Source organism: Scyliorhinus torazame, chromosome 9 (assembly GCF_047496885.1).
Source record: "Scyliorhinus torazame isolate Kashiwa2021f chromosome 9, sScyTor2.1, whole genome shotgun sequence".
NCBI classification, from domain to species: Eukaryota; Metazoa; Chordata; class Chondrichthyes; order Carcharhiniformes; family Scyliorhinidae; genus Scyliorhinus; species Scyliorhinus torazame.
Genome location: NC_092715.1, coordinates 20,824,914 through 20,847,599, shown reverse-complemented (window position 1 = coordinate 20,847,599; position 22,686 = coordinate 20,824,914). Strand labels below are relative to the sequence as shown.

The following is a 22,686-nucleotide window of genomic DNA, read 5'->3' as shown; positions in this document are numbered from 1 at the left end:
TCAGAAAGAATGTTCCCGATGGTGGGGACTTCAAAACTAGGCGTCATAGTTTGAGCATAAACATTTTAGATCTGAGGTGAGGAGAAATTTCCTCACCCAGACAGTGTTGAATCTGGGTTCAACAATCCGAGGTCCCAGGGTCCCAGGTTCGATTCCCGACTTGGGTCACTGTCTGTGCGGAGTCTGCACGTTCTCCCCCTGTCTGCGTGGGTTTCCTCCGGGTGCTCCGGTTTCCTCCCACAAGCCCCGAAAGACGTGCTGTTAGGTAATTTGGACATTCTGAATTCTCCCTCCGTGTACCCGAACAGGCGCCGGAATGTGGAGACTAGGGGCGTATCTCAGTAACTTCATTGCAGTGTTAATGTAAGCCTACTTGTGACAATAAACATTATTATTATATCCCTTGATCCCTCAGCCCGAAGAGCTGTATCTAATTCCTTCTTGAAATTACACAACGTTTTGGCCTCAACTACTTTCTGTGGGAGTGAATTCCACAGATTCACCACTCTCTGGGTGAGGAGATTTCTCCTCACCTCAGTCCTCAAATGTTTATCCTGCGACTGTGACCCTAGTTCTGGACTCCCCACCATCGGGAACATTCTTCCTGAATCTACCCTGTCCGATCCTGTTAGAACTTTTAAGTTTCTATGAAATCCCCTCTCCCTCTTCTAAACTCCAATGAATATTGTCCGAACTGGATTTAGATTTGGGTTTATTGTCACATATGCCGAGGTACAGTGAAAATGATTGTTCTGCGTACAGTCCAAGCAGATCGTTCCATACATGAGAAAAAACATAGGACACATGATCGATATTCAGGGCAGGATTCCCCATCAGCAGGATCCTCCCATTTCGCCAGCAGCGCACTCAAGCCCGTGGATTTTGTGACAGAGTGGGGCTGCCCACAATGGGAAACCCCATTGGCCGGCCAGCGGGATGGAGAATCCCGCTGCCGGAAGGGGCACGCGCACCAGAAAACAGGTGCGGCGGGACGGAGGATCCCGCGGCGGGACGGAGGATCCCGCTGCCGGAAGGGGCACGCCGTACCAGAAAACAGGTGCGGCGGGACGGAGAATCCTGCTGCCAGAAGGGGCACGCGCACCAGAAAACAGGTGCGGCGGGACGCATGTTCCCGCTGCCGGAAGGGGCACGCGCACCAGAAAACAGGTGCTGCGGGACGCATGTCCCCGCTGCCGGAAGGGGCACGCGCACCAGAAAACAGGTGCGGTGGGACGGAGGATCCCACCTGCAATGTAAATACATAGACACAGGTATCAGGTGAAGCATACAGAAGTGTAGTACTCACTGGAGAAGGTATATGAAGAGATCAGTTCAGTCCATAAGAGGGTCATTCAGGAGTCTGGTTACAGCGGGTAGAAGATGTTTTTGAATCTGTTAGTGCGTGTTCTCAGACTTTTGTATCTCCTGCCTGAAGGAGAGGTTGGAAGAGAGAATAACCTGGGTGGGAGTGGTCTTTGATTATGCTACCTGTTTTCCCCAGGCAGCGGGAGATGTAGTCAGCCAATGGATGGGAGGCGGGTTAGTGTGATGGACATGGCTGTGTTCACAACTCTCTGTAGTCTCTCCTCATATGACAGTCCCGCCATCCCAGGAATCAGCCTAATATACCTTTGCTGCACTCCCTCCATAGCATGAACATCCTTCCTCAGATAAGGACACCAAAACTGCACACAATACTCCAGGTGTGGCCTCATCAATACCCCATACAATTGTAGTAAAACATCCCTATTCCTATACTCAAACCCTCTTTCTACAAAGGCCAACATACCATTTGCCTTCTTTACTGCCGGCTGTACCTGCGCCTTTATTTTCAGCGACTGATGCACAAGGACACCAAGGCCTCGCTGTGTATCCAACTCTCTCAATTTACGCCCATTCAAATAATAATCTGCCTTCCTATTTTTGTTACCGAAGTGGATAACCTCACATTTATCCACATTATACTGCATCAGCCATGCTATGCCCACTCACTCAGCCTGTCCAAATCCCACTGAAGCATCTCTGCATCCTCCTCACAGCTCACCCTCCCACCCAACTTTGTGTCACCTGCAAATTTGGAGATAATATACTCAGTAGAGAAGGTGTATGAGAAGATCAGTTCAGTCCATAAGAAGGTCATTCAGGAGTCTGGTTACAGCGGGGAAGAAGCTGTTTTTGAATCTGTTAGTACGTGTTCTCAGACTTTGTATCCCCTGCCTGAAGGAGAGGTTGGAAGAGAGAATAACCTGCGAAGAGTTCCCTCGTCCAAATCATTAATATATTGTTATGGGCCAGGGTTTAGAGAACCCCAAAGTATATCATGGAGTTCACCTGACTTTTAATAGATTGTGGTATGGGGAGCACACGGCCCATTCTACAGGTGTGGTACAGCAGAAATGGAAAAGTATTTTTCAAAGCAAAACAATGTTTATTCTATGAACTCAAGTTAACCTCTTCAAAACATACAGTGAACATCTTAGCAACCATTAATTCAAATACAACCCCCAAAGGCTACAACACTAAGTAATCCTTTAAGCTTTCCTTTTAACATCCATACGACTTAAAACAGACTGTTTCCAGAAGCACATTAGGTTTACATTCACTACTGAGAACATTTATAATTCTGAATTCACCAAATGATCAAGAGATAGTCTTTTGATGGCAGAGAGAACAGCAGTACACCTGCTTGGTCTGGCTTCAGCTCCAACATTGAAAACAAAACTAAAACACACCCTGCAGCAATCAGCCTAAAATGAAAGTAAAAAGCTGACAGACAGCCCAGCTCCACCTACTCTCTGACATCACTGCAGCAACAAACACACATTTCTTAAAGGTACTCTCACTACAGATATTTATATACACACCCATTTATAAACACCCATTTCTTAAAGGTACTCTCACATGACAATATAATCTGAATAGTTGGGTTCTAGCACAGATCCCTGTGGTACCCACTAGTCACTGTCTGCCAATCAGAAAAAGACCCATTTCTTCCAACTTTTTGCATCCTGTCTGCTAACCAGCTTTCCATCCATCTCATGACTCGCAATCCCATGCGCTTTAACTTCACATAGTAGGGCAGCAAGTGGCACAGTGGTTAGCATTGCTGCCTGTGGCGCTGAGGACTCGGGTTCGAATCCCGGCCCTGGGTCACTGTCAGTGTGAAGTTTGCACATTCTCCCCGTGTCTGCGTGGGTTTCACCCCCACAACCTAAAGATGTGCAGGTTAGGTGGATTGGCCATGCTGAATTGCTCCTTAATTGGAAAATAATAATAGGGTGCTCGAAATTTATTTTTTAAAAACTTTACATAGTAATCTGCTCTGTGGGACATTGTCGAAAGCCGTCTGAAAATGTAAATAAACCACATCCACTCGTTCTCCCTGGTCAACTCTACTAGTTGCATCTTCAAAGAATCCTAGTAGGTGTGTCAAGCATGATTTTCCTTTCATAATTCCATGCTAACTTTGTCTGATTACACCACTGCTTTCCAAATGCTGTGCAATGAAATCCTTGATAATGAACTCCAGAAACTTCCCTAATACCAATGTTAGGCACACTGGTCTATAGTTCCCTGTTTTCTCTCTACCTCCCCTTTTGAATAGCTGGGTTATATTAGCTACTCTCCAATCTGTAGGAACCATTCCAGAGTCCAAAGAATTTTGGAAAATGACCCCCAATGGATCTACTATTTCCAGGGCCACTTCCTTAAGTACTCTGGGATGAAGATTATCAGCACCTGGAGATTTATAATATAATAATGATCTTTATTGTCACAAGTAGGCTTACATTAACACTACAATGAAGTTAATGTGAAAAGCCCCTCATCGCCACATTCCGGCGCCTGTTCGGTTACACAGAGGGAGAATTCAGAATGCCCAAATTACCTAACAGCACGTCTTTCGGAACTTGTGGGAGGAAACCGGAGCACCCGGAGGAAACCCACGCAGACACGGGGAGAACATGCATCCTCCGCACACTATCCGCCTTCAATGCCATTAATTTCCCCAAAACCAATTCTCTATTAATACTATTTTCCTCCAACTCCTCACTAAAACGTGTGTTAATTAGAACTTCTGGTATCTTAATCATGTCTTCCTTTGTGAATACAGAAGCAAAGTATGAATTTAATTCCTCAGCCATTTCTTTGTTCTCTGTTCAGGGGCTGGTTTAGCACACTGGGCTAAATCGCTGGCTTTGAAAGCAGACCAAGGCAGGCCAGCGGCACGGTTCAATTCCCGTACCAGCCTCCCCGAACAGGTGCCAGAATGTGGCGACTAGGGGCTTTTCACAGTAACTTAATTGAAGCCTACTTGTGACAATAAGCGATTTTCATTTCATTATGAATTCTGCCGTTTCTGAATGGAAGGGGCCTACATTCGTTTTTATCAATCTTTTTCTCTTTCCATACCTATACATGGGGGAGGGGGGGACAGTCCCCTGCATACATGAGTGGGACTCCCGTGGGGGTGGGGGGAATCGCTGTTGCCTTTACCGGAGATCGGTGCACCCTTTATTAAGGATGCCCCAATCCCAGGAAAACCGATGTTGCTGGCTCTTTCAGGCCGTGTCCCACCAGCGTGACGGCGATTTATTTCTTATAGGAAGTGGGAGAGGTGGAGAGATTTAGGGAGGGGATTTAAGAGTGCTGTTTGTAGTATATGTAAATGATTTGGAGGAAAATGTAACTGGCCTGATTAGTAAATTTGCGGACAACACGAAGGTTGGTGAAGTTGCAGATAGTGATGAGGACTGTCCGAGGATACAGCAGGATTTAGATCGTTTGGAGACTTGGGCGGAGAGATGGCAGATGGAGTTCAATCCGGACAAATGTATATTGGAAGGTCTAATACAGGTGGGAATTATACAGTAAATGGCAGAACCCTTAGGAGTATTGACAGGCAGAGAGATTTGCAAGTACAGGTCCACAGGTCACTGAAAGGGGCAACACAGGTGGAGAAGGTAGTCAAGAAGGCATATGGCATGCTTACCTTCATCGGTCGGGGCATTGAGTATACAAATTGGCAAGCCATGCTGCAGCTGTATAGAACCTTAGTTAGGCCACACTTTGAATATAGTGTTCAATTCTGGTCGCCACACTATCAGAACAATGTGGAGGCTTTGGAGAGAGTACAGAAGAGGTTTAGCAGGATTTTGCCTGGTCTGGGGATTATTAGCTATGAGGAGAGGCTTGAATAACCCGTATTGTTTTCACTGGAACGACAGAGGTTGAGGGGAGACGTGATAGAGATTTACAAAGTTATGAGGGGCATGGACAGAGTGGATAGTCAGAGGCTTTGTCCCAGGGTGGAAGAGTCAATTACTAGGGGGCATAGGTTTAAGGTGCGAGGGGCAAGGTTTAGAGGAGATGTACGAGGCAAGTTTTTTACACAGAGGGTAGTGGGTGCCTAGAACTCGCGACCGGAGGAGGTGGTGGAAGCAGGGACGATAGTGACATTTAAGGGGCATCTTGACAAATACATGAAAAAGATGGGAATAGAGGGATACGGACCCGGGAAGTGCAGAAGATTATTGGTTAGACAGGCAGCATGATTGACTGAGGCTTGGAGGGCCAAAGGGCCTGTTCCTGTGTTGTTCTGGTCTTTGGATGAGTTGATGGCACGATAACCAATGATTTTGCAACTGAAATTGAGGATGTGCCAAAGGCCAGAGTAGGAGTAGCGCTGCCCAGATCCTGGGTGTTGAGTAACCATCCTGTCACAATATAGCTGATGCTTGCTAAGGGACAGGTAGGGGACCAGGCCCATGGGATAGGGAGGCTGAAAGGTAGCCTGGGTTTCTGCTCCTCATTTCTCTTCAATCATTTGTAAAGGAAAATTGACACCAGGTGAGGACAGGTTTAGGCTCAACTGTAACGATGCCTTAAATCTAACTGCCAGCTATTGACAGTCACTGATCGGGCTTTTCCGTGGAAAATAACCACTCGGACAAGGAAATTGGCCAACACAGCCCTCATTAAACCCCAAAGAATCTGCTCTCGATGAGAGAAAATTATCAAAAAGGTTTTCATTCCCTGTCATTACCAAATGAAAATATTACTTCCCAAAATGCTCTCACACTTTAAAAATACATCAGTGCATTCTTCATAGAGCAACATTAATTAGTTATTTAGTCACTGTGACTGATTCTAACTGACTGTGAAACTGGCTGACACATCAGTTAAGTACAGGGTTTATGAAATCCACATTAACACACAGTGCAGTTAGGTCTAGCACAACATGAATTCCCAAAAAAGGGGCATCTATTTTTAAATGTTAATGAGAACTGAACTCGTTGTAACTTTGGAGAGCGGAAGATGGATGCGCAGCTCGCTGCGTTTGAAACTGCCTTTAAAGCGGCGTGGGATTTTAAAAATAGATAATTTTGTGGTATGTGGGCGTCACTGACGAAGCCAGTATTCGTTACCCAGCCCTAATTGCTCTATACAATGCGATGGTGAGCTGCCTTCTGGCCCATCTGGTGTAGGTACACCCTAAGTGCTGTTGGATTGGATTGGTTTATTGTCACGTGTACCGAGGTACAGTGAGAAGTATTTTTCTGCGAGCAGCTCAAACAGATCATTTAGTACATGAAAAGAAAAGAAAATACATAATAGGGCAACACAAGGTCCACAATGTAAATACATAAACACCGGCATCGGGTGAAGCATTCAGGAGTGTAGTATTAATCAGGTCAGCCCATAAGTGGGTCGTTTAGGAGTCTGGTAACAGCGGGGAAGAAGCTGTTTTTGAATCTGCCACTCTGAAGATCACGGCCGCATTCTCGCTTGTCCTGAAAGTCCTGAAAGATGTGCTTGCTAAGTAAATTGGACTTTCTGAATTCTCCCTCAATGTAACCGAACAGGCGTCGGAGTGTGGCGACTAGGGGCTTTTCACAGTAACTTCATTGCAGTGTTAATGTAAGCCTACTTGTGACACATGCAGCACGGTAGCACAGTGGTTAGCACTGTTGCTCCACAGCGCCATTGACCCAGGTTCGATTCCTGGCTTGGGCCGCTGTCTGTGCGGAGTCTGCACGTTCTCCCCGTGACTGCATGGGTTTCCTCCGGGTGCTCCGGTTTCCTCCCACAAGTCCCGAAAGGCGTGCTTGTTAGGTGAATTGGATATTCTGAATTCTCCCTCTGTGTACCCGAACAGGCGTCGGAATGTGGCAACTAGGGGCTTTTCACAGTAACTTCATTGCAGTGTTAATGTAAGCCTACTTGTGACAACAAAGATTATTATTATTAATAAAGGTTATTATTATTTGCGTCTGCATCAGTTCCAGGTAAACCTGATCCACAGGCTCAGGATCTGACTGGGACCCAGCTGGGGCCTGGGATCCAGCAGACCTCCGACTGCCGTCTCGCCTGAGCATTCCTACCTCCACCTGATGTGCATCAGCAACTGTGTGGTGCTCACCAGAATGTGCCCCAGATGCCTGTTCACTACCATTGCGCACGAGATGTGTGTCTCTGCGCTGGTGGAGGGTGGCGATGACAGCTGTGACACATCGATGGTGGCATCCTCAGAGCTCTCCTCCGAGGTGTTCTCATGGGAGCAGCGGGGGGGGGGGGGCCCACACCGGATGGGAGGCGCCGTCACCTGTAGATCTTGTGGGAGAATGAACATGTGGTCAGTGGGAGGGATGGGTCATTCTGTATGGCATTAACAACTCACGTGTGTCAGGTCATCTGGGCAGGGGCTGGTGGATCCTCACCTCTGCGTTAATGACAGATCTGTCCTTGGCCACCCCGGGATTGAGGACTCTGATGTCCGGCATTCCGCCGCCCATCTGGGCCCTCTCCTGTCTGTTGTGGGCCAACCTCTCCTACGGGGACAGAGAGGGCATTTCCGTAACAGCCTCCCCGAACAGGCGCCGGAATGTGGCGACTAGGGGCTTTTCACAGTAACTTCATTTGAAGCCTACTTGTGACAATAAGCGATTTTCATTTCATTTCATTGTTACCCGCACGCGCCGTTGATCGCGAGGGTGGGGGCGGGCTCAGGGGGGCTCGAGGCTCGGGTTGCGGGGGTGCTTGGAAGGGAGGTGCGGTTAGGGGGGTGCGGTCCGTGTGGGGGGTTGGGGAGTATGGGGGGGGGCGTGGGCAGCACTGCTGGACATGGATAGGCCAGGGCACAGAACGGTGCTGGGTGGGGCGGTGCCAGCCGCACACATGTGGGGAAGGGGAGGGTTCTGGTGCCAAACCACCTGTGCGGCCTGGAGGAGGTCATTGATTTTCTCACGGCACTGGGTGCCGGTCCACCTGGTCTCGCTCCACGAGCTAACGGACGCAGCTACTTCCTCCCAGGCGGCACCTGCTGCCATGTGGCTGACCCTCCGAGAACCTCAGGGGAACAGGGCACCCCGCCTGGGCAGGTCGGCATCCCCTAATCGTGGGGCTGGTATTCTTGGTGCCATGGCTGCAAGCTGAGCGCGGTTGACATAGCAGAATTGTTTAAATGCTTCTCCCCCTTGTTAGCAGGGGGCTGGTGAACGGGGTACTGGCGAACCAGCAGGCGGGACCATCATTTGCAGCTCGTGGGGCCTCGTTATGTGGACCAATTAACATTTTATAGCGGTGACGGCCTCGCCGGGCGGAGCGTCGGGAAGCTCGCAGCAGTTCCCGCTCGCTACCCACTTCGAAAGGTTTTGGTTAAATTGTGCCTGAGATCTCAGAACAACACTGAGCATCGTGGTTCCAAATTTGCCACGGAGGGTAGAAGCCAGCCAAAATAATCAGAAAGCAAACTATGATCCACATAATGCAGCACAATCATTTATCGTTAATGAACCCAGATGCGTGAGAAACTTTGGCAGTGGATCCAGTCCTGCCCCCGGAATTATTCTCTCTGAGACCAGACCTCTTTTTGATTCTGGTGGATGTGGAGGATGGATCGTTCGTAAACGCGTGCACCACTTGAGAGTAGAGTGAAGCTCCTGCCATCAGTGTTGCCAGCACAAAATGTCTTCAAACCCGTAAGCACCCACGTACCTGATCGACCAGTTACCGACATAATTGATGTCTCCATGGAAGCAAGTACTGATGAATCACCTGTGCTAGAAGAATACCTGTTATTGCGGTTTCTGTTACCGTCGATGCTGTGGAAGCATCTCAGATTACACAATTACATTGCTCTACAAGAAACAGAAATCCCAATGATTCGATTCATAATTGTCCAACTCATGTATATAACATTTCATTAGTATTCAGGACCGAGTGAATGAGTTATTAAAGATTATGGATTTAAAGGGGGAGGGATGTGGCGATTGTTCCTTTAAGGGCACCACGGCAGCGTAGGAGTCATTTGGCTTGTGTGACCAATTGAGACCAATTGGAATGACCTCATGGTGTGAGAGAAGCAAAGAGACGTTTTGGGAGCTAGTTACATCCATGAGGCTGTTGAACAATTCCTATTAATAAATACCGTTTTTGTTCATTAATGAAGTGTGCGAAAGTGCACCTTTACACGTGTATACCAGACCAGGTAAGGGGGGCAGGTTTCCTTCCCGAAGGACATCATTCAACCAGATGGGTTTTTACAACAATTAATTGAATTCACATTTCACCATCTGCCATAGTGGGATTCAAACCGAGGTCCACAGAGTATTACCCTAGATTTCTGGATTACTAGTCCAGCAACTAGTCCACTGCGGCCCCGCCACCGAATTAAAAAGTCGGGAAGTTATGCTAAACCTTTATCGAACGTTGGTCAGAGTACTACAGGCAGTTGTCGTCACCATATTATAAAAAAGATATTGAGGCACTGGAAAGGGTGGAGAGATAGTTACAAGGAGGAGCCAGAAATACCTGGGTGCACATATCAGGAAAGGACTGACAATTGGTTCTCTTTACTCTTCAAAAACGAAGTTAAACCTAATAGAGGTTTAAAATATTCTGTGGGTTTTGATAAAGCGGAAACAGGGCGAATGTTTCCTCTTCTCGGATAGGATGTAACTAAAGGCCATCAAAGGCAGTCCAATAGGGAATTCAGAAGAAACTTCTTTATTGAAAGAGTTGAGAGAAAATGGAATCACTATCCCTTGTCATGTTGGGTGTTCCGCTACACAAACAAACCAACACGGTTGTAGATGGTACAACTCTGTTTTATTACTCTCGATAACAACATCTGTAAATTTATGACTGTGGTTCGTACTTTACCCTTTAACCTGTGGACCCAGCCCTAACACTATCTTAGAGAGGCACTCAGCACATGGTGTATGTCTGAGTGGCACGCTGTGAGCTCTGTGCCCTGAGCTGTCTCCTGCTGGAATGAGCGGGAACTGTGGTGTTCCCCGTTTTATAGTGTGTGTGCTCTCACTGGTGATTGGCTGTGATGTTGCGTGTATGTTGATTGGTCCGTTGCTCTGTCCATCAGTGTGTATGTGTGTTTGCACCATGATATGTTTATTTGAATATCATGACATCCCCCCTTTTTACAAGAATATGTGCCTATATGGTAATAAATATTGGTGTGTACTGAGTGCAGCTGAATATGTGTGTGCAATATCTACAACATGTACATGAGGCTAAACTATATACATGGGAAGGTGTCAGGTGCAACATAGCAATGAGGTTGTACCATAAACAAAACAAGTGCAATCATCAAACATCGAAAGCGAACTCCTGTAACGACAAAAAGAGAAACACATTAACATTGTGGCATAACACTTTAGTGAGTCCAATTTGCAAACAGACTCATAAGTCCAGCCTAGTAGGTGGTAATTCGGGTTGACTGCCTCAAGGGTGGGTCAGGATCCACCGGCTGAGGAATGGGCCTGGCCACAGGCGATAGAGGAATAGGCATAGTGGCAGTAAGCTCCACGAAGTCGACATCAGGGACAACAGGAGGGCGTGGCACCGGTGCATATTCACGTAGCGAGCATGGAAGCAGCCGAAGAGCCCGGCGATTACGCCGGCGAATGGAGCCATCAGGCATGCGAACCAGGAACGAGCGGGGAGCCACGTGGCGGAGAACTTCGGCAGTTGCCGACCAGCCACCCTCTGGTAGGTGGATGCGGACATTGTCTCTAGGCGCCAAGGCAGGAAGATCAGTTGCCCGAGTGTCATGTGCCACCTTCTGCTGAGCACGCTGTTGTTGCATCCTTTGCAGTACTGGAGCATGGTCGGGTTTAGGAACACGAATGGACGGCACAGTGGTCCTGAGGGTGTGACCCATCAACAGCTGGGCTGGTGAGAGGCCAGTGGACAGTGGGGCCGAGCGATAGGCCAGCAGGGCTAAACAGAAATCCGATCCGGCATCAGCAGCCTTGCAGAGGAGCCGCTTGACGATATGGACGCCCTTTTCCGCCTTGCCATTTGACTGGGGATGCAGAGGGCTGGACGTCACGTGTGTGAAGCCATACGAATCGGCAAAAGAAGACCATTCTTGGCTCGCGAAACAGGGCCCATTGTCCGACATGACGGTAAGCGGAATGCCATGGCGAGCGAAGGCGTCTATGCAGGCCCTGATGACAGCTGACGATGTCAAATCGTGCAGGCGTATGACCTCTGGATAATTTGAAAAATAATCAATTATGATGACGTAGTCCCTGCCGAGCGCATGAAAAAGGTCCACACCCACCTTCGCCCAGGGGGACGTTACCATCTCATGGGGCTGAAGCGTCTCAGGGGGTTGCGCCGGCTGAAACCTTTGGCAGGTGGGGCAGTTGAGCACCATGTTGGCGATGTCGTCGCTGATGCCCGGCCAGTACACAGCCTCTTGGGCCCTCTGTCTGCACTTCTCAACCCCGAGATGGCCTTCGTGCAGTTGTTCGAGGACCAGCCTGTGCATGCTGTGTGGAATCACAATCCGGTCCAGCTTTAGGAGGACACCGTCAATGACGGCCAAGTCGTCCCGGACATTGTAGAATTGCGGGCACTGTCCTTTGAGCCACCCTTCCGTCATGTGGCGCATCATACGTTGCAGAAGGGGGTCAGCCGCAGTCTCCGGTTGAATACGGGCCAGACTTGCATCATTAGCTGGCAGATTGGCCGAAGTGAAGGCCACATGCGCTTCGACCTGACATACGAACCCCCCCAATTCGGGCAGTGTGCTCACTGCTCTGGACAGGGCATCCACGATGATGAGGTCCTTTCCCGGGGTGTAGACCAGTTGGAAGTCATACCTCCAGAGCTTGAGCAGAATGCGCTGGAGGCGAGGGGTCATCTCATTCAGGTCCTTTTGTCTGATGCCGACCAGGGGGCAATGGTCGGTTTCCACGGTGAACTGAGGGAGACCATACACGTAGTCGTGGAACTTATCTATGCCGGTTAACAAACCCAGGCACTCCTTCTCAATCTGCGCATAGCGCTGTTCTGTGGGAGCCATGGCCCGCGAGGCATAGGTGACCGGGGCCCATGATGCAGTGTCATCCTGTTGCAGGAGTACCGCCCCAATGCCGGACTGGCATCAGTCGAGATCTTCGTATCTCGAGAAGTGTTGAAGAACGCCAAGACCGGGGCTGTGGTGAGCTTAATCTTGAGCTCCTCCCATTCCTTCTGGTGTGCGGGCAGCCACTGGAACTCCGTAGTCTTCTTCTGGTTTAGCTCACTGGGCTAAATTGCTGGCTTTTAAAGCAGACCAAGGCAGGCCAGCAGCACGGTTCAATTCCCGTACCAGCCTCCCCGAAACAGGTGCCGGAATGTGGTGACTAGGGGCTTTTCACAGTAACTTCATTTGAAGCCTACTTGTGACAATAAGCGATTTTCATTTCATTTCATTTCAGTACTAGGTGGCGAAGAGCCGTTGTGTGGGAGGCAAGGTTGGGAATGAACTTCCCCAGGAAGTTGACCACCCGAGAAAGCGTAGCACTGCCTTCTTGTCTGCCGGCTGCGGCATGGCTGTAAAAGCTGTTACTTTGTCAGCATCCGGATGCACTCCTGACCGGGATATGTGGTCCCCCAGAAACCTTAGCTCAGTTTGGCCAAAAGAACACTTGTCTCGGTTGAGGCGCAGGCCGTGTTCTCGTATCCGAGCAAAGACGCGCTGGAGACGATTGATGTGCTCCTTTGGTGTGGTGGACCAGATGATGACGACGTCAACATAGACGCGCACCCCTTCGATGCCCTCCACCATCTGTTCCATGATTCGATGAAACACCTCGGATGCCGAGATGATGCCAAACGGCATTCTGTTACAGCAGAACCTGCCGAAAGGAGTGTTGAAGGTGCACAGCTTCCTGCTGGACTGATCCAGTTGAATCTGCCAAAAACCCTTTGAGGCATCAAGCTTTGTAAAAATTTTAGCCCGGGCCATTTCGCTCGTGATCTCTTCCCGTTTGAGTGTGGGGTAGTGTTCCCTCATGATGTTGTTCAGGTCTTTCGGGTCGATGCAGATCCAGAATTCGCCAGAAGTCTTTTTTACGCACACCATGGAGCTGACCCATGGTGTGGGCTCCGTGACCCGGGAAAGCATTCCTTGGTCCTGCAGGTACTGCAGCTGCTGCTTGAGGCGGTCTTTAAGTGGTGCTGGGACTCTACGAGGTGCATGAATGACCGGGGTGGCGTCCGGTTTGAGCCGTATTCTGTAAGTGTAGGGCAGTGTGCCCATGCCCTCGAAAGCCTCCTGGTTGTGGGCGAGGAGCGAGTGGAGCTGTGCCCTAAAGCCTGCATCCGGGAAGTCGGACGTGCCTTCTGGAGACAGAGTGTGTACCCGCTGAACGAGGTGGAGAACCTTGCACGCCCCTGCGCCTATCAGGGAGTCCTTCGATGATCCAACTATCTCAAAGGACAGTGTGGCAGTGCATGCATTGTGTGTAACCTCGAGCTGGCAGGGTCCCATGGCCGGGATAACATTCCCGTTGTAATCTACCATCTGACAGCGGGATGGCCGAATCGGTGGTTTGAACTTCAAGGCATAGAAGGCTGACCGTGCTATAAGGTTAGCGGAGGCACCAGTGTCTAAACGGAATGTGATTGGTGATCAGTTGACCGTTAGGGTGGCACACCATTCATCACCCAGATTAACGCTGTTCACTGGCATCGGCTGGTGGGTCCTACTTGGGGATATCCGATTCCTGTCAATGACCGCAACGCGGAAGGCTTCCCGGTCGTCGGTATCACCGGTCTGTACGTCGTCAGGGTATGACTCGGTGTATGGAGGCTGAATGGCCCACACGTCCCTGCGAGGTTGGCGGAATTGGGGAGCGTTGGCAGGTTGAGCTGCTCGACAGCAGGCAGCGTAGTGGCCCATCTTGCCACAGCGGAGGCATTGTCGATTCTTTGCTGGACATTGCCGCTTTAAATGTGCGGATCCACAGTTGCCGCAGGTCATGACGTCGTGGCGTTCGTTGCGCCACCACGCATGCACAGTTCGGTCCTGCGTAGAGTGCGCCTGCGCGTCACGTTCCTCTGCTTCGACGCCTCTTTTGGCGCGTACAAGCGTGGGAGGCCGCGGAGAGCGCGCAAAATGGCCGCCCTGGTCCGGGCCACGGGCCGGGAGGAACTCGATCGACTGGACCCGCTCGGCCTCATAGGACCCCTGCCGTGCCGATTCAGCCGCTTGGAATTGGGAGTACCGGCTGGTCGCGTTTTCATGGAGGACGCAGGCTTCGATGGCGGTGGCTAGGGTGAGGCTCTTAATTTTGAGGAGCTGCTGGCGTAGGGTGCCCGAGGTGACCCCAAAAACTATCTGGTCCCGAATCATGGAATCGGAGGTGGCCTCATAGCTGCAGGACTGTGCGAGGATACGGATGTGTGTCAGGAAAGATTGAAAAGGCTCGTCCTTACCCTGCAGGCGCTGCTGGAAGAGATACCTCTCGAATCTCTCGTTCACCTCGACGCTGAAGTGTTGCTCAAGTTTTAGAAGGACCGTCTTGTACTTCGTCTTGTCCTCACCTTCCGCGAATACCAGGGAGTTGTAGATGTGGATGGCGTGTTGCCCTGCCGTGGAGAGGAGGAGGGTGATTTTCCTGGTGTCCGATGCATTCTCCCTTTCTGTGGCTTCTAGGAAGAGCTGGAAGCGCTGTTTAAACAGCTTCCAGTTGACGCCGAGGTTTCCAGCGATTTGGAGCGGCTGCGGCGGGCTGATGGTGTCCATGGCGCAGGATGGCGGATCCCTGAAGATGTGCAGGTAGGTCTCACAGTTGCTGGGTTCCAATCCTGGTACTATGTTGTGTTGGGTGTTCCGCTACACAAACAAACCAACACGGTTATAGATGGTACAACTCTGTTTTATTACTCTTGATAACAACATCTTTAAATTTATGACTGTGGTTCGTACTTTACCCTTTAACCTGTGGACCCAGCCCTAACACTATCTTAGAGAGGCACTCAGCACATGGTGAATGTCTGAGTGGCACGCTGTGAGCTCTGTGCCCTGAGCTGTCTCCTGCTGGAATGAGCGGGAACTGTGGTGTTCCCCGTTTTATAGTGCGTGTGCTCTCACTGGTGATTGGCTGTGATGATGCGTGTGTGTTGATTGGTCCATTGATCTGTGCATCAGTGTGTATGTGTGTTTGCACCATGATATGTTTATCTGAATATCATGACATCCCTGATAATGGTTGAAGAAAGTATTGTAGTTGCATTTAAAGGAAAACTAGACCAGAATATGGGTGGCACATTGGCACAGTGTTTAGCACTGGTACCTCACAGAGCCAAGGACCTGGGTTCAATTCCGGCCTTGGGTGACTGGTGTGGAGTTTGCACTTTCCCCCCAGGCCTGGGCCTGGGTAAGGTGCTCTTTCAGAGGGCCAGTACACACACGATGGGCCGAATGGCCTCCTTCTGTGCAATGTAGGCATTTTAGCACAGGGCTAAAGAGCTGGCTTTGAAAGCAGCCAGCAGCACGGTTCAATTCCCGTACCAGCCTCCCCGAACAGGCGCCGGAATGTGGCGACTAGGGGCGTTTCACAGTAACTTCATTTGAAGTCTACTTGTGACAATAAGCGATTTTCATTTTCTATGATTCTATGAATATGAAGGAGAAGGGAATAGAGGATTACGATGTGAGATTTAGATGGGAGGAGACTCAAGTGGATCTTCAACACAGCCTGAGAGTGTCTTTGAGAATGAGAAAGCAGTAACCCAGGAGATGGGAAAGAACTCACGGTGTGTTGTTAGGCCTTGCAACTGAAGAAAAAAACAAGACAAATAAAGAGCAATAATATACTTCTCCAGGGCAACGAGGAATGGCCAATATTGCTGGCCTTGCCATTGGTGCCCACATCCCATGAATTAATAAATCCTGAATTAATTTAGCGCTTGTCAAAGTCTAACCTTTTCCCATGCAGTTTTAGTCCTGAAGTTGCGTAATTGAGAGCTGATTTGGCTGAGGCACAACATCATACATTTATCACAGATGTGTCTTGATCCTATAAGCAGTTCTTGGGATCAGAGGCACTTTGAGCGGGAGGGCAGGATGTTGATGCAACCTCCTGCCACAACGTAAGTAATCTATCCCTCGCCTACTGAAGACCAGAAAGAAAATGAAAATCACTTATTGTCACAAGTAGGCTTCAATGAAGTTACTGTGAAAAGCCCCTAGTCGCCACATTCCGGCACCTGTTCAGGGAGGCTGCTCCAGGAATTGAACCGTGCTGCTGGCCTGCTTTAAAAGCCAGCGATTTAGCCCAGTGTGCTAAACCAGCCACAATTTCCAAAAGCTTTTGTTTCAGATTTGCCTCCTTCCTATTAATTTCCTTAGGAAACCTGTCCTTTGAAATGAGATGAATCCTCATAACTGTGAGGAATAGGCCTCTGTTGCCGGCAATAAAACTGACATTTAAAAAAAAACATGAGCACTATCTCAAAACTCCCCTTAAATATCTTTTGAGACTGAGTCAATTGAAAATATTGAAATAGAGATCGATAGATATTTATTAAAGGATACAGGAGCAAAGCAGGTAAATGGCATTAAACTACAAAGCAGCCATGGTCTTATTGAATGGTAGCCATGATGTGGAGATGCCGGCGTTGGACTGGGGTGAGCACAGTAAGAAGTCTTACAACACCAGGTTAAAGTCCAACAGGTTTCTTTTGAATCACTAGCTTTCGGAGCGCTGCTCCTTTCTCAGGTGAATGAAGAGGTATGTTCCAGAAACATATATATAGACAAATTCAAAGAGACAATTCGCACCTCTTTAACCTGGGATTACCCCTCTCTCTGGATCTGTAAAGACTTAATTATCTGCAAATGCTCGCATTCAAAGTATCATCTTGCATCTTAGATTTTGTCTATATATATGTTCCTAGATCTACCTCCTCATTCACCTGAGGAAGGAGCAGCGCTCCGAAAGCTAGTGTTTGAAACAAACCTGTTGGACTTTAACCTGGTGTTGTAAGACTTCTTATTGAATGGTGGAATAGGATGGAGGGGCTGAATGGCCTCGTCTTGTTCCTATGCTCATATCCCACCAGGTTTTCCTTCCACTTAGTTGAAACGATTGGAACTATTCTTTGTGTTCAAACTGATCTCTTGAACTTGTCTATGGTTTGCTACCTTTTTTACAGAACATTCAAGCAATACCAACTCAACCGATTCAAATTGCCAAGCAGCAGTATATCCACGGTAACTATCCGCCTTTGTTTATTCACATTCTTGGGATGTGGGCGTCACTGGAAAGGCTAGCACTTATTTCCCACCCCTGGTTGCCGTGTGTCTGAAGCTCAAATAATACCATGTCATGATGTCTTACAGTCAATCCCAGTGGGCGAGTGCACTTTCTTCTCAGATGCTTTGGCCTAGCAAGCCACTCAGTAGCAATCTGATACCGGTCTAAACTCTCGGGTTTTGTTAGATGAGACATTGGACTATTTAAATACTGCACTGAGGTGTCCATCTAGCTTTTGTCTTTGCAATGGGGCTTAACCCCACATCTGACTAAGATGTGAGGTTGCTACCCACTGAGCTGACTGCCTATTTTGCCACTAAAATGCTATATTGCACATTGCGGGTGGGATTGTCCGGACGCACCTGGAAACTCCAGCCCAAGGGCGACAGACGTTTAACTGGTCCGTCAACATTTTCCTCCCTGCCCGTGATGATTTGTGCGGCGGCTGGGCTGGAAAGTTTAACTTGCATGTCGAACACAAATTCACTCCCATTTACTGTACTATTTTTAAGAGTATCACGGTATAGCGAAAAGAACAGGCTGGTTTCCTTCCCAAAAGGACCTTAGTGATTATAGGAATCGTGAGACAAAAAAGATCAGGGTTAATCGAGTTTTCCTTCCCAGCCTGCTACTTGTATTATACACTAATGGAAGTAGTGAGTAATTGTGCTAATCTCTAGCCACTACTCTCTCACAGAGCACCCGAGAAAACCCCTGCACCCATCCCCCAAAACAACCAGCGGACAGTCGGATTTTCACACTGTTCTGATAGCTTTTTAGTACTCGTTTTTCTTTTAATCTGAGTTCATCGTCCAGATTCACTAATGAACGTTTTCATACTCGGTGAGCCCTTTATGTGTGTGATGATGAAATCTCAGAGCTGAATGTGTCTGCTGTGATAGATTCAATAATGTGCCGCCCCTTCACTTGAAAGGTCTACAGTCCTCCAAATGCACTGTGAATGTTTGTTAAGAGTGAGATTGGACCTGCCAATGGGTGGCTGGGCACTTCTCCTCAAAGCTGGTAAACCTGAAAGCCCAATGGTAGGCTGGTTCTAGCAGGTTAAAGAGCAGGAAACGGGCCAATGTCCGGTACCGTCAAGCTGTATGGCTTTACCCAGATAAACATCAGGGGCGAAATTCTCTGTTATCGGCGGAAAGTCCGCCGATCGGCGCAAAAAACGGCGCAAATCCGACTTGCGTCACGTCGGAAAAATGGGTCGAAAGTCTCTGGCCCGAAATGGGCTAGCAGCGACGTAACGGGATCCGCGCTTGCGCAGTGGTTCACGCCGTGCAGCGTCATACGCGCCGCACGGCGTGACGGCTCATAAGGCCGCGCTGCTCCCCCCCACCCGACCGGAACACCCGACCGCAACACCCGACTGGATGGCTGGCCGCCGCTCAGCCCCGAGGTTCCAGTCACGGGATGTGGAGGCGCTCCTGGACGCGGTGGAGCAGAGGAGGGACGCCCTGTATCCCGGGCATGGGCGCAGAGTTGCCCCACGCCACAGCCGGCGTCTGTGGAGGGAAGTGGCAGAGGCCATCACCGCTGCGGCCCTGACACCACGGACAGGCACCCAGTGCCACAAGAAGGTGAACAACCTCGTCAGAGCAGGCAGGGTGAGCCTCCCCATATCCCCCCTCCCCCATATCCCCCCTCCCCATATCCCCCATATCCCCCCTCCCCATATCCCCCTCCCCCATATCCCCCCTCCCCATATCCCCCCTCCCCATATCCCCCCTCCCCATATCCCCTCTCCCCCATATCCCCCCTCCCCCATATCCCCCATATCCCCCCTCCCCCATATCCCCCCTCCCCATATCCCCCTCCCCCATTATCCCCTCCTATATCCCCCCTCCCCCATATCCCCCCTCTCACATATCCCCCTCCCCATATCCCTCCTCCCCCATACCCCCCATATCCCCCCTCCCCATGTCCCCCATATCCCCCCTCCCCCATATCCCCCATATCCCCCCTCCCCATATCCCCCCTCCCCATATCCCCCTCCCCCATATCCCCCATATCCCCCCTCCCCCATATCCCCCCTCCCCCATATCCCCCCTCCCCAATATCCCCCTCCCCCATATCCCCCATATCCCCCCTCCCCCATATCCCCCCTCCCCCATATCCCCCATATCCTCCCTCCCCATATCCCCCTCCCCCATATCTCCCCTCCCCCATATCCCCCCTCCCCCATATCCACCATATCCCCCCTCCCCCATATCCCCCCTCCCCCATATCCCCCCTCCCCCATATCCCCCCCATATCCCCCATATGCCCCCTCCCCCATATCCCCCATATCCCCCTCCCCATATCCCCCCTCCCCCATATCCCCACTCCCCCATATCCCCCCTCCCCCAAGTCCCCCTCCCCATATCCCCCCTCCCCCATATCCCCCCTCCCCCATATCCCCCCTCCCCCATATCCCCATATCCCCCATATCCCCCCTCCCCCATATCCCCCTCCCCCAAATCCCCCATATCCCCCCTCCCCCATATCCCCCCTCCCCCATATCCCCCATATCCCCCCTCCCCATATCCCCCCTCCCCCATATCCCCCTCCCCCATATCCGCCATATCCCCCCTCCCCCATATCCCCCCTCCCCCATATCCCCCTCCCCATATCCCCCCTCCCACATATCCCCCCATATACCCCATATCCCCCTCCCCATGTCCCCCATATCCCCCTCCCCCATATCCCCCCTCCCCATATCCCCACTCCCCCATACCCCCCTCCCCCAAATCCCCCTCCCCCATATCCCCCCTCCGCCATATCCCCCCTCCCCCATATCCCCCCTCCCCCATATCCCCCATATCCCCCTCCCCATATCCCCATATCCCCCTCCCCCATATCCCCCCTCCCCCATATCCCCCCTTCCCCATATCCCCCATATCCCCCCTCCCCCATATCCCCCTCCTCCATATCCCCCCTCCCCCATATCCCCCATATCCCCCCTCCCCATATCCCCCATACCCCCCCTCCCCCATATCCCCCCTCCCCCATATCCCCCTCCTCATATCCCCCATATCCCATATCCCCCCTCCCCCATATCCCCATATCCCCCCTCCCCAATATCCCCCCTCCCCCATATACCCCCTCCCCCTTATCCCCCTCCCCCATATCCCCCCTCCCCCATGTCCCCCCTCCCCCATATCCCCCCTCCCCATATCCCCCCTCCCCCATATCCCCCCTCCCCATATCAGCCATATCCCCCCTCCCCCATATCCCCCCTCCCCCATATCCCCCTCCCCCATATCCCCCTCCCCCATATCCCCCCATATACCCCATAATGCCTCATTTTAGGAAGGATGTGGAAGCTCTGGAAAAGGTGCAAAGAAGATTTACCAGGATATTGCCTGGAATGGAGAGTAGGTCTTACGAGGAAAAGGTTGAGGGTGCTAGGCCTTTTCTCATTAGAGCGGAGAAGGATGAGGGGCGACTTGATAGAGGTTTATAAGATGATCAGGGGAATAGATAGAGTAGACAGTCAGAGACTTTTTCCCCGGGTGGAACACACCATTACAAGGGGACATAAATTTAAGGTGAAAGGTGGAAGATAAAGGAGGGATATCAGAGGTAGGTTCTTTACCCAGAGAGTAGTGGGGGCATGGAATGCACTGCCTGTGGAAGTAGTTGAGTCGGAAACATTAGGGACCTTCAAGCAGCTATTTGATAGGTACATGGATTACGGTAAAATGATATAGTGTTGATTTATTTGTTCTTAAGGGCAGCACGGTAGCATTGTGGATAGCACAATTGCTTCACAGCTCCATGGTCCCAGGTTCGATTCCGGCTTGGGTCATTGGCTGTGCGGAGTCTGCACGTCCTCCCCGTGTCTGCGTGGGTTTCCTCCGGGTGCTCCGGTTTCCTCCCACAGTCCAAAGATGTGCGGGTTAGGTGAATTGGCCAATGATAAATTGCCCTTAATGTCCAAATTGCCCTTGGTGTTGGGTGGAGGTGTTGAGTTTGGGTAGGGTGCTCTTTCCAAGAGCCGGTGCAGACTCAAAGGGCCGAATGGCCTCCTTCTGCACTGTAAATTCAATGATAATCTATGATTAATCTAGGACAAAGGTTCGGCACAACATCGTGGGCCGAAGGGCCTGTTCTGTGCTGTATTTTCTATGTTCTATGTTCCCCCATATCCCCCTCCCCCATATCCCCCATATCCCCCTCCCCCATATCCCCCCTCCCCCATATCCCCCCTCCCCCATATCCCCCCTCCCCATATCCCCTCCTATATCCCCCCTCCCCCATATCCCCCCTCCCACATATCCCCCTCCCCATATCCCTCCTCCCCCATATCCCCCATATCCCCCCTCCCCCATGTCCCCCATATCCCCCCTCCCCCATATCCCCCTCCCCATATACCCCCCTCCCCCATATCCCCAAGTGAATCCAGCCCCAACCTTAACCTCTGCAATGCACGCGCAACCGATGGCGTGCATTCATATACCTGCCTAACAGTGTTGCCTTTTACCCCTGCCAGCCCCCCCCCCCACAGGATAAGCGCGCACACAACAATAGGGAGCATGTGAGGACTGGAGGAGGCCCCGCTGATGAGAGGCCACTGACCGAACACGAGGAAAGGGCCCTGGAACTGGCTGGCGGACCTGACGACCGGGAGGTTGCTGATGCAGAGGTCGGGGGCGTAGTAGCAAGTGAGCCACCGACAGCCCGTCCCCATATCCCCCCTCCCCTATATCCCCCTCCCCCATATCACCTGATCACTGCCTGATGTCTAACCATGCATGCTTCATTGTGTATCGCAGGACCAAACGTCCAGGCACCCATCCCCGCAGATGCAGACCGCCCGCAGGATGCCCCTCGGAGGCCACGGGAGACGGAGAGACCCGGATCCTCCAGCATGCGACGCCCGCAGGATGCCCCTCGGAGGCCACGGGAGACGGAGAGACCCGCACCCTCCAGCATGCGACGCCCGCAGGATGCCCCTCGCACACCATGGGAGACGGAGAGACCCGGACCCTCCAGCATGCGACGCCCGCAGGATGCCCCTCGCACACCACGGGAGACGGAGAGACCCGCACCCTCCAGCATGCGACACCCGCAGGATGCCCCTCGGAGGCCACGGGAGACGGAGAGACCTGGAGCAACAGGGAGACGACACCCCCGT

The 22,686-nt window shown here is 51.0% G+C and overlaps 1 protein-coding gene across 1 annotated transcript in view; it reads left to right on the top strand.

The window, feature by feature from the left end:
• The window catches only part of poln (polymerase (DNA directed) nu), a 459,972-nt gene that overhangs the window by 244,252 nt on the left and 193,034 nt on the right, over positions 1-22,686 (top strand). Inside the window, exon 8 of the mRNA XM_072517547.1 lies at positions 17,455-17,512. Within this exon, the coding sequence (XP_072373648.1) occupies positions 17,455-17,512 (58 nt within the window). The remainder of the gene's footprint in view (positions 1-17,454; positions 17,513-22,686) is intronic.